At 42.6% G+C, this 12269-nt stretch overlaps 1 protein-coding gene across 1 annotated transcript in view; it reads right to left on the bottom strand.

Moving 5' to 3' along the window:
* The window catches only part of SHTN1 (shootin 1), a gene marked incomplete at both ends in the record, with an annotated part of 126045 nt that overhangs the window by 11029 nt on the left and 102747 nt on the right, over nt 1–12269 (bottom strand). The window contains 2 exons of the mRNA XM_080694619.1: nt 4850–5042; nt 10962–11082. Of these exons, the coding sequence (XP_080550745.1) occupies nt 4850–5042; nt 10962–11082 (314 nt within the window). The remainder of the gene's footprint in view (nt 1–4849; nt 5043–10961; nt 11083–12269) is intronic.

A 12269-nucleotide genomic window follows, 5' to 3' on the forward strand; every position in this document is an offset into this window, starting at 1 on the left:
ATGGATTAAATAACTTGCCATGGTCACAAAGACAATAAATAGCAGATTCTAGATCTGAACCCTAGCCTCTCTGACTGGAGAGTTCAAATCCTGAAAGTAACAGGATGCTCACTGCCACTCTGGGCAGATATGGAAAAGGCCTAGCTGAGAAAGTGATCACATGGTTTCCTCCTGCTTCTTCCCACCCTCCACCCTTCCCAGTACTGGGGATTGAGCCCAGAGGTTCAGTAGAACTCTTTCTCTCTCTCTCTCTTTCTCTCTCTCTTCTCTCTCTCTCTCTTCTTTCTTTCTTTCTTTCTTTCTTTCTTTCTTTCTTTCTTTCTTCTTTCTTCCTTCCTTCTTTCCTTCCTTCCTTCCTTTATGTTACTGGAGATGGAACCTAGGGGCATTCTACCTCTGAGCTACACCCCCAGCCCTATTTTTAAACAGAGTCTCACTGAGTTGCAAAGGGTCTTACTAAGTAGTTGAGGCTGTCCTCGAACTGCCATCCTCCTGTCTCAGTCTTCCAAATGCTGGGATTACAAGCATGTGCCACCATGCTTGGCTCAGAACCCTACTTTATTTTTTTATTTTGAAGCAGGTTCTCACTAAGATGCTGAGAATCTCGCTAGGTTGCTAAGGTTGGCTTTGAACCTGTGATCTTCCTGTCTGGGCCTCCCAAATACTGAGATTACAGGCTTGTGGCACCATGACCAGCATCTGCAGACTTTTCTTGATGAAGATAAAAAGCACTTTTATTTTTCTGACTATGCAACACTTGGTTAGCTTATTTTCAAGTAGTATATGACTGTCTAAATGTAGTTTTTTCTTTCTTTTTATTTTACTGTGTGGGGGAACTGGGTATTATGCCCAGAGCTTACTCGATGCTAAGCAAATGCTGCACTATCTATATCCCTAGACCAAATAAAATAGTTGATTTCTAAAATTCTATAATTTAGCTGGGTGTGGTGGTAATGGCTAGAACCCAGACTGGAGGATCATAAGCTCAAGGCCAGCCTGGGCAATTTGGCAAGACCCTGTTTAAAAACAAATTTTTTAAAAGGCTAGGGATGTAGCGCAGTGGTAGAATGCTCCTGGATTCAATCCTTGATTAAAGGATTTTTAGTATATTTTAACATTATAAGATTACTCTAGATCAAGTAGAAAGAGCATAAAAGCAAAATCAGGTTTACCCTATTCATTTCCTAGACTAGTTCATTACCCTTCTCAGCATAAAAGGAGATTACAAGCATAATTCCTATGTGAATTATAGCCAATCAGAATTAATGAAATTAAAATTCACTACAAGGTTTAAGACATTATGACTAGATAGTATATACTTATTAGAAACAATTAACAGGGCACAATATTTTAAAAGCTATTATTAAAACAGAAACAGAATAAATTAGGTTTTCCCAAGCCCTGATTATCTTTTCCTTCTTTAAAAAAAAAAAAAACCTTGCTTTGCTTATGCTGGTGATAAGAACATTAATTTTAATTAATGCTTGTAATTACTTATTAAGACTGTCTCTTGCATTCTCATAGGTCTTTAGGAAATAAGCCAAAATGCCTCTGATTTTATAACTTACAGACAGGAATTGCTCAACTGTGAGGAATACACACATGTGTTGAGTTTAGGAATTTATTGAAAGGGAAAAAAAAAACTTTCCAGGGAAAGTGATTTTTCTGGCTAGTGAAGACCTTCTGCAGAAAATATCTTCATTTCTACCTTCAAAACTTTGCAACTCGGAGCCAATCCCTCGAGCACGGATGATCTGTTATACGTGGGTGTTCGTGTGACTCTGGTAACTGTGTCTTAAGTACATGCCAAGTTGAAGATGACAATGCATGGCAGAGCTGAATGTAAATGATTCCTGGGCACTTAAAAATGTTTCAGAAGCCAAATAATCCTAACCAAGCAACTAACAAGGACCTCTGTTATCTAGCTAAGGTATAACTTCAGAATAATGGGAAAATGCTGGTTGAGTGTTCTACTTAAATGATATTCTGTTCTTTTACTGAAACTAAAAAAACGGGCTCATGTCTTCATTCATGGAGAACCTACCATACAGCAGAAACTGCTCCAGCGGTTCAAATATACCATGGACAAAACAGACAAAAAAAATTTTTCCTACTCTCACAGAACTTACATTTTAGGGGAGAGAGAAAATACAGATAGTGACATGTCTAGAATGACAGAAGGTGCCGACTGCTACAGGCAGTGGAGTAGGGTGGGCGGAGTTGGCGTTTAGAGGAAGATGGTTACAACTTCAAGTAGGGTGGTCAGGGAGGCTGCAACTTGGCATCTTCCCTGGACCTTGACTGCTGCCCAGGCTAATGGTGCATTCACCTGCAGCGCTGCGGTGGTGCGACAGACCAAAAGAAAGGTACAAGCACTAGAGTGCAAAGATGCCTTTTAAAAGCAAACGGTCGTTTCGTGTTTTGATGGCCTACCTGACGCCCAAGTGCTTTGCCCGTGCAAGTCTAGGAGGCAGGACGATGTGGTTGTCGCCACCTTAATGATCAATATCACAGTATGAACTTGTTAGTTAAAGCTAGCCACAAATAGCCCAGAAAATATCCCTTCTCATTCCTCGCAGCTAGACGGGTTTCAAGAGGTCGTGACAATGTAAGTTTTCTTTCTTTCTTTTTTTTTGTTTTTTTGTGGTTCTGGAGGTGAAACCCAGGGGCTTTTCTACCTCCAGGCTATACTCCCAGACCTACTTTATATTTTTTTCATTTGGAAACAGGGTCTCACTAAGTTGCTGAGAGCCTCACTAAGTAGGTGAGGCTGGCTTCGAACCTGAGCAATCTTCCTGTCTCAGCCTCCCAAGCGCGGGGATTACAAGCGTGCGCCACCACGCCTGGTGTGAGTTTTCACTTTTTTTTTTTTTTTTTGGTGGTGGTACTGAGGTTCCTGGAAACCCTTCTACCTTGGGACTACACTCCCAGACCTATTTTATACTTTTTATTTGGAAACAGGGTCTCTTAAAGCCAGCGCGGCTGGCTTCGAACCAGTGAGATCCTCCTGTCTCCACCTCCCAAGCGCGGGGATTGCAAGTGTGCGCCACTACGCCCAGCTGAGTTTTCACTTTTAAAGCTTGCAGGTAAGCACATTAAGTTAAACTTGTAGTCGTTAAAAGGCTAGGTTTAAATATACATGAAAAAAAGTGTGCCTGTGTGGGAAATGAATCATTGCCCTGTGTCTACACAAAACTCTCCGATTCCTTTGGCCTGGTTTTACTTTAGGATACAGACTTTTCAGAAAGGCACTCTTTTATTTGCTAAATGGCTGTCAATATGAAAATACATGGCAGTAGTTATCTCAGCTAAAGAATGTTAAGAGCAAAATCATCCAGCGCTAGGTTACAAAGTTTAAAAGTTAATACAGCAGTACACAGTATTTGTATTAGTGCTTTAAGCAGATAAATTAAATTGAAATGTGTCTCTTAAGCAGTCATTGAACAAGCAAGATGAGAAATAAATTGAGCTTCACATCGGCCTTTATGGCATCTAACAACTGTGCCTGACAACACATGGATCCTTTTCACTGTCAATTCAACACACATTTCACAGACCTTGGGCCTGCAATTATTTCATTTCCTTTCTTGGAATGTAATTTCCACTTACTTTTGGAGAATAAAAGGCAGACAAAAGGAGGAAGGAGTTGCAGTATTTTCTGATTAAGATTATCTGTGTAAAATGGTAAAGGGGGGAAAAAAATCTATACACCGACACTGAAGCATTTCTCAGAAACTAACTTGTCTCAGCCAAATTGCTTTTGTGTCTGGATATTGGTTCAAATGTAGCCAGATTGTTGATGTCAAATTAGGTGTTAAACAGATTTAATAGGAAAGATGAAGGATGAATATAGATCATCTTTCTGTTAGAACTGTGCAAATGACTCTAGTCAAAAGAAAGGGAGCACGTGGCCGCAAGAGAAAATGTGCTTTTAAACACAATGAAATTAGAGAAAACTGAAAATCAGCAAAGAAGGCCATTCATTCCCCCAAAAAAAGGGGGGGGGGAGAGAAGTTAACAGTACCAATGAGAGAAATGCAAGAGAGGAAGAAAATACCAGTTGGCAAAAATAGATCCAAATTGAATTTCGAGTTCATTTGTCCGGGTTTCACCTTTAAGCTAAGACAGCTGAAGCTACACACACACAAAAAGGGGTTCTTTCTCTCTTGACAGAACAGGAAATCAGAGGTTTAATTAGCTGTGATTACAATATTCGGCTGGTCTGATTTGTCTCACCTCTTCCTTTTCTTTGACAAACTGGCTGATATCCTGGCAAGAGAACTAAAGCACAACTGTACACTCATTTCAAAAAGATCCTGCCATTGTTATAAAACAAACTGACCCTCCACAGAGTGCCGCTTTGCAGCCAGTGCATCCAGGGCTCATCACAGGGCACATTTTCATCCTCAGGAGAGAGCTCTGTGAAGGCACCTCTGGCACCGAGGAGGAGAAAATCAGGTTGTACAAACACGCGCTTCGAAGTCGCGTGTGGAAGATCTGGTACCTTCCTCGGCTGCTGAGGAACCATGAGGAGGATGAATGAAGGCCTTAACTGGGAAAGACCAAGTTGTCTTCTGATGCAGAATTACATCAACTGTTTGTGGAGAAGGAAGACATGTTACCAAACCAGTTTAGGGGAAGGAATTCTGTTTAGGCTTGGTATCTGCTTCGGATCTGAAGAAAATCTCGAAGCTGAGAGCCTAGAAGCAAAAGTTGGCTTGTGGAAAGAAGGAGGAAGAGTACTGGCTGGCCCAAATCAAAATCTCTCTCGAAAGAAGCAAACCCGAGAGAAACACGGTAGTTCGTTAGAGATTCTATATACTACTTAGAAAAGAGCATCGTTACTTACTGAAACGGAACCTTGAAACTTGTGCATCCTTCCAAGTTACGGGGCCCTTCACCTGGCTCAGGTGTTAGGGGGGGCGGGCTGTTGAATTCTGCCTCCAGAGTTTTCTTGTTCAAGGCTGTATTTGTTACACTGGATACAGAACCCAACACTGGCATGGATTTGGACTCTGAGGTGGCTAATATCCCGGAAGGACCTTGAAACCAAACACATACCTCAAGTTTAATAATTTGGTGTGAGGCTTATTAGTATGGCACTGAAAAAAAATAGATTAGATGGAACTCCCTCAAGAAGTAAAAAGGCCATGTTTGTTCAACATTTCCAGAGCATCTGACACTGTTCCTACTGGAAATCTCTGCTTTCTTTGGTGCTACCACTGATTTCAATGCACCGGGACCAGGTTGAGAAATCGTGTGCAGAACGTTAAGAAGCCACAAAACCCAGGGCCACAGTTCCCTCACTGACCAGAGTCCTTAGTAACACTGGAATTGTGAAAGCCCTTTTCTTCTTCCAGAATATGGCTTTCTGACAGCTCTGCTTGAACCATTTCACCTCTCAAGAGTTAATTCTTCCCCCAAACTCAGCGCTGCATTTTAAACAGAAATGGAACGATGTCAAAAGGCTCTTTTAAAAAAGCACACGAAGGCTTCTTGAGCATTAAACAGCTTTTATGAACATTTTAATTTTAATGTGAATGAGAAGTAAGTGGATTTATTGCCTCTTAAAATACAGGCACAGGATTACAAAAATTAAGTGGCAAAGAGTTGGGCTGTTTACCTTTTGACTTTTCTGTTCTTTGGGACCGCATGTAACAACAACGGGGCTTGTGACTAAAGTACTGACTTACTGGTCTAAGAATTCTGGGCAATGGAACTGGACTTCATCAGAACTTTTTTTCTAAATTTAGGTAGAAAGATGCTACCCTAAACAATTTTTCTCAAAGCAAGCTTCATATATATCTTCTTGAAATTTTCAGAAGGAATGCTTTTTAAAATAAAAAAATTTAATAAAACAAGTCATAGATATGAAAACTAAATGACAATTTTTAAAAATTAGAGGACAACCTTGAAAGGTACCATTAAGAAGAAGACAAAACCTGAGAGTCTCTTTATCCTTAAAAAATGTCAGGAGCCAGGTGTGGTGGTGCACGCTTTTAATCCCAGCATTTGGGAGCTAAGACAGGAGGACTGTGGTTTGTGGCCAGCCTCTGCTACTTAGTGAGGCCCTTTGCAACTCAGTGACACCCTGTTTCAAAATAAAGTATAAAAAAAAAGGGCTGGGAGTATTGCTCGGATGTAGAATGCCCCTGGATTTCATCCTTAGTATCACCCCCCCCCCAAAAAAAAAAGAAAGAAAAAGAAGAGAAAAGAAAAGAAAAATCAGGTCATCCAGGTGTGATTGGTGCACATGTGTGATCCTGGTTCTGGGGGAAGTCTGAGACAGAAGGATCTCAGGTTCATTGCCATTCTCAGCAAATTAGCGAGGACCTCCGCAACTTACCGAAACCCCATTTCAAAATAAAAATCAGCCAGGTGTGGTGGCGCACGCTTATAATCCCAGTGCTTGGGAGGCGGAGACAGGAGGATCACACAGGTTCGAAGTCAGACTCGTTGGCTTAAGAGACCCTGTTTCCAAATAAAATATAAAATAGGTCTGGGAGTATAGCCCGGATGTAGAAGGGCTTCCACCCCCAGTACCACCAAAAAAAAATATTAATAATAAATAAAATGAAAATTAAATAGGGCTGGGGGTGTAGCTCAGAGGTAGTCTGCCCCTGGGCTCAATAACTGGTAGCACAAAAAGAAAAAAATACATGTTGGGTCATTTCCCAATATGGAAACTTCTAGTAGGTACAATCCAAATAATAGATAATCCCTGATCATTAATAGTTAGTTGTGGGATTTTGCTCTTACAGTTGGGTGTGAATGTGTCTAATGTGACACCACCACGTTATATAATAATCCCAGAAATGAAGATGAAATTTGTAAAACCTAGCCAAGTGGAACTGGAAAATGATCCAACCATTCTGTTGGATGGTTCCTTGTGGGGGATGCAGAAATCCCACAAAACCCTGGTGCCTGACTTTCTTCCTTCATCTGTACCATGTGGGCAGACAAGGTGGCAACATTTCTGGTTGAAAGGCCTCTCCCTGGCAGCTCTGTTCAGCCGCATGTTGCATGCAGATGTGGAGTAAGGGGAGAAGGGCAGAAAGGCCTGGAAAGCAGCTCCCAAAGACACCGATCTACAGCTGGGTTCAAGATCAGCTTTATTCTGCCCTGGGGTCATTGTTGACTACAACACTAGATAAGGCTAAAACAATCTGTCCTTGTAGGAAGGCAAGACCTGTTTCTGAATACACCAACACCTACTGCTTGTTCTGCAACTGAGGCCAACTTAAAAGGAAGGAGAGTAGTGAGCTCGGCTGGAGCTCACGTTCCTCTTATGTACAGAAAAAGAAAAATGCACCATGTTTGAGATGATTGCTACGCCCCGTTAAGCCACCCCATGTTTCCTGAGAGGCACTTGCCGTGCTCTAAGTTGTCAGCCTGGCAGGCCCCAAGGTGAGAGAAAGCAAGGGAGCATCAGCTGGGACTAGAAGAGAAAACTAAGGAAAAATGGTGCATCCCTGCGCGTGGAGAGACACCCATGGAGTTGGGATCTGAGGCTGCGAAGCCCAGGCTGCCTCCCTTAGGATGCATCCTTTATCCTCCTGTCTACTCTCCCCTAAGATTCTGTGTGCATAAGCAAACAGTGTCTGTCACATTCAAGTGCCCGAGGCATGATACCCGGGCCTTTCTCTCCATTCACTCCACCATGCCGGCTTTCAGGCTGCGGCTACCTCCCTGTTCTCACTCCTGGAATCCCCACTTTGCCGTCTATGACCTTTACAAAGAGTCACATGGTAAGTGCCTCTTCTAGTTTGATGCTTAGAAACATCCCTGTGCCACCAGAAAGAAAAAAAAGGTATGATTTCTTTTGTAGACGATGGGCTTGTTTATTTTTTTCCTTTTTCTTTGGCTATTAGGAAACTCAAAGAAAATGTCTGCTTGATTACAAGTCGTTCCTCAGTGTATTTCTTCCTTACCTCACCAAGCACCGTCCTTACTTCTCTATTCATGTGTTAGTGGTTCTATGGAATATATATATATTTATATATATATATATAAATTTTTTTTTTTGGTGGTACTGGGGTTCCTGAAAGCCCTTCTACCTTAGGGCTACACTCCCAGACCTATTTTTTTTATATTTTTATTTGGAAACAGGGTCTCATAAAGCCAGCATGGCTGGCTTCGAACCTGTGCCATCCTCCTGTTTCCGCCTCCCAAGCGCGGGGATTACAAGCGTGCGCCACCACGCCCGGCAGGAATTCATATTTTTAATTCTAACTTCCTCAAATGACTCATTGAATATGTATGCATTGACAGAACATAATAAAATATAATGAAAGTTCCTCAGGTGGACGTGGTGGCACATACCTATAATCCCGGTACTTGAGAGGCTGAGACAGGAGGGTTGCGGGCTCAAAGCCAGCCTCAGCAACTTAGTGAAGCCCTCAGAAACTTAATGAGATCATGTTTCCAAACAAAAATAAATAAATAAAAAATACAGCTAGGGGTATAGCTTGTAGGTAGAATGATCCTGGGTTCAATCCCAGTACCACAAAATAAATGAATAAATATAAAAGAACCTCACCACACCTCTAAACCATGCTCCTTTCTCCACTCTTAGAAATATTTCTATTTCAAGCCGGGCGTGGTGGCGCACGCTTGTAATCCCCGCGCTTGGGAGGCAGAGACAGGAGGATCGCGCAGGTTCGAAGCCAGCCGCACGCGCTGGCTTAGGAGACCCTGTTTCCAAATAAAAATGTAAAAATAGGTCTGGGAGTGTAGCCCAGAAGTAGAAGGGCTTCCAGGAACCCCAGTACCACCAGAAAATAATAATAATAAAAAAAAGAAATATTTCTATTTCTGTAGTGACTAAAATAAAAAGGATTCCTCATCTGTTTCATTGAAAACCAACTCTGAAGCTGGACGTGGTGGTGCACGCTTGCAATCCCAGTACATGGGAGGCTGAGACAGGAGGATCTAGGTTTTCAAGCAGCCTCAGCTGCTTAGTGATGCCCTCTGCAACTTAGTGAGACCCTGTTTCAAAATAAAGAATAAAAAATAGGGCTGGGGGTATAGCTCAGAGATAGAAAGCCCCTGGGTTCAGCCTCTGAAATCGTGTTGTATATGTTTGACCAATTCACAAATATAGTAGGAATGTTTCTCTAGGAACAAAAACGTCTGTGGCAAAGCACAAAATGCAAATGACCGCACATTAAAATGTCATCTACAAAGTCTTGAAACACCAAGGGTAAAATGAGGGAAGGATAACTCAGGTGTGAAGCCCCCGATGAGGAAGGACACGGGGAGGTTGTACCAGTGCTCGTAAAGTAATTCAAGACAAAACGCCTCACAGCACCCTTCTAACTTTCCAGAGGTGGTTATTCTGGGGGTGGGGGAAACAGTCCTTGCAGGATGTTAACAGCAGAAATTGCTGAACAGCTGATTTTTGTTTTTGAAAAAATAACAAAGATTTCATTTCTTTATAATAAAGCTTGGCTGTTGTCTTATGGATGTGGATTTGAGAAAGGAACCAGTTTATTCAATTGTTTGAGTGAGTCCCTAAGTAGAAACTAGAGCTTTTTCATCAAAATCTTATCCTGAAAATATTCTAGCTTTTAATTTGGTCGGCCAGGCGTGGTGGTGCACGCTTGTAATCCCAGCATTCCGGAGGTGGAGACAGGAGGATCGCAGTTCCGGGCCAGCCTCAGCTACTTAGTGAGAGACTTCGCAACTCAGTGAGACCCTGTTTCAAAAAATTAAGAATAAAAAATAGGGCTCAGGGTGTAGCTCAGAGGTAGAATGCCCCTGAGTTCCATCTCCGGTACTGAAAAAAAAAAAAAAAAAAAACCCCCCCAAAAAAAAAAAAAAAAGTAAATTTGGCCGGCATGGCTCAGTGTTTTGCGGATTTAAAAGTAACAAGAGACTTTTTGGAATCAACCTGATTGAGCCACACGATTCAGCCTACCAGCTATGGCTGCTGAGTGGTTTTGCCTTGCAATAGTTTTTCAAAGCCAGTCCCCTACCTGACTACAAGGGGAAAACCTCATAAAAGTTCTACTAATTCTTGTGGCCAAGCTGGTAAATACATCAGAAGACACATAAAGTGAGTTCTGTAATAGATTTTGAACCTCAAGCCTGGTTGTCTGGATGGTGCACTGGTAGTTTGCAATGAGCTAGCTAGATTTTCTCTTCTGCTTGGTTCACAGGCAGGCAAGGAGCTAAATGGCTATCAAGAGTAAAGATGGAGCCAGGCATGGTGGCGCACGCTTGTAATCCCAGCATTCGGAAGGCTGAGACTGGAGGGTCGCGGTTCACGGACAGCCTCAGCTACTTAGTGAGGCACCTGTAACTTAGAGAGGCCTTGTTTCAAAATAAAGAATAAAAAAATAGAACAGGGGGTGTAGCTGGGAGGTCAATGCCACTGGGTTCCACCCCTAGACCCCCCCAAAAAAAGAGTAAAGATGGTCGATCTACATAATTCATTTTTAATTGATTTTACTACTAAACCTACTAATTATCGTGCGCTTACTTTTGTGTCATGTACTGACTTACTTAACCCTGATCATAATCCTATGAAGCCATGCTTTTATTATCTTCACTCTACACATAAAGAAACACAGGCACAGAAAGACTGAGGAGTTTGCCTGAGGACAAGCAGTAGGTAAACTGCAGAGCTGGGATTCGAACTCAGGCAGTCTGGCTTCAAAGCTGGCACCTGATGTGCCAAGTTGGCCAAAGCCACCCTGAATGTCTTGACACATTAAACAGACCAGACCTACGAATGCCTGGGTGTCTACTAATGAGAAGAGTAAACATGCCACCAATTAGTGAAAACACAGAAGAGTTCTTAGGGGGTGCCCATAAATACTTTTGCCCATCCACTACTTCTCATTCGTATTAAAAGTAAATTCTTAATAATAGTTTTCAAAAGATGATTTCCTGTTACAAAGGGACTAAAGGAAGAGGTCTTGGAGGTGAAGAGGAGGATGAAAAGTCAAGCAGCTTACTACTGCTGTCTGCTTCTGCTGTCAACTTTCTGCGACGCAAAATCCTTTCTAACTCAGATTCACTGTTTTCGGGGTCAAGGGATTTTAAGCTTCTGGAACTAGTGGATTTGTTAAGTGTCCCCTAAAGTAAAAACAAAACAAAAACAAAAAGGTTAATGTCTTAATACAATACACAAAAAAACACAAAAAGCAAACCAACAAAACATTAACCAGAATTTGAATGAAATTAGGAAACAAAACACGTTTGCATATACTTTTATATGCAAATACACATATGTTTTTTAAATGTGCGCATGATCCACCACGGAGTGCGGGATCATTTAAGAAGATGGCACTGGTGACGCAGAAGCTGGCTTCGTATCAGAAGAGTAGAACAAGAACACCTCTCGATGAGCAGGCTGTGCCCCGCGTCCGTTAAGAGTCTGATGGGTGTCGATCGGTGGGAAGAGGATGTCTGGGTTCCACTCACCTCGGGAGGGTGTCTTGATATGGCAGCCATGAGCTACCGAACCCCAGTCCTTGCGATACTAAAATGTATAGCTGATTCGTCGGAGAGAGGGTGATCCTCGCTGCACACCTGGTGCCAAGAGTGTGGCTGCCAAGGAGGCACGAGGTGCTCTCCTGTGGCCTGCTCAGAGAAGGCTGCGCTGGGCAACCCTGACTGCCATGCGCAAGAGGAAAGCTGTCATCACACAGGGATGCGTTCAATTTCATAATCCCAACAAAAGACACAGCAAATGTGTTGCTCAGGGCCCCAAAGATACGGAAGGAGACAAGAGAGGCCATGGAGCTGTGCTTCTGCTGAAAATGGCACTTGCTTCCAGGATGGCAAAGACCTCCAGAAAGGCTGCCTGCCTGGCCCCTCTGCAGTTACACAGCATCTCCACTTCTAGCAAAATGTCTGCACGGAACGTGGGTGGTGGACTTCTCCATTACACGCAAGGATTTAGCTCTTTGACGTTACAAGGTTTTCAGAAGAAATACCCATTTCTTTGAAATGGCCCTTCTCAGCTGTGCCACAGGCTTGGGGCAGAGGTAGAAAAATCATAATCTCCCAATCAAAGGACAAAAGAACCCAAAATCTAGTAGAACTTGCTAGATGTCATGGCAGAGCCATAAGGCGGCTTTGGTCCACCTAGGGACGGCCAGCCTTGGTCACGGCTGCTCACACTAAGTGCCTGCCCGGCTCCTGTGCCCTCCCCACTGCCAACTTCAGGAAGGATTCGAAGGATTCTACTGGCTAAATATGGTAAACTCATGCTTCTTTTTAGCCCGAAAAAAAAAAAAAAAGAAAAGGTTCCTTGTAAA

This window comes from Muscardinus avellanarius, assembly GCF_963383645.1.
Source record: "Muscardinus avellanarius genome assembly, chromosome: 4".
Taxonomy (NCBI): Eukaryota; Metazoa; Chordata; class Mammalia; order Rodentia; family Gliridae; genus Muscardinus; species Muscardinus avellanarius.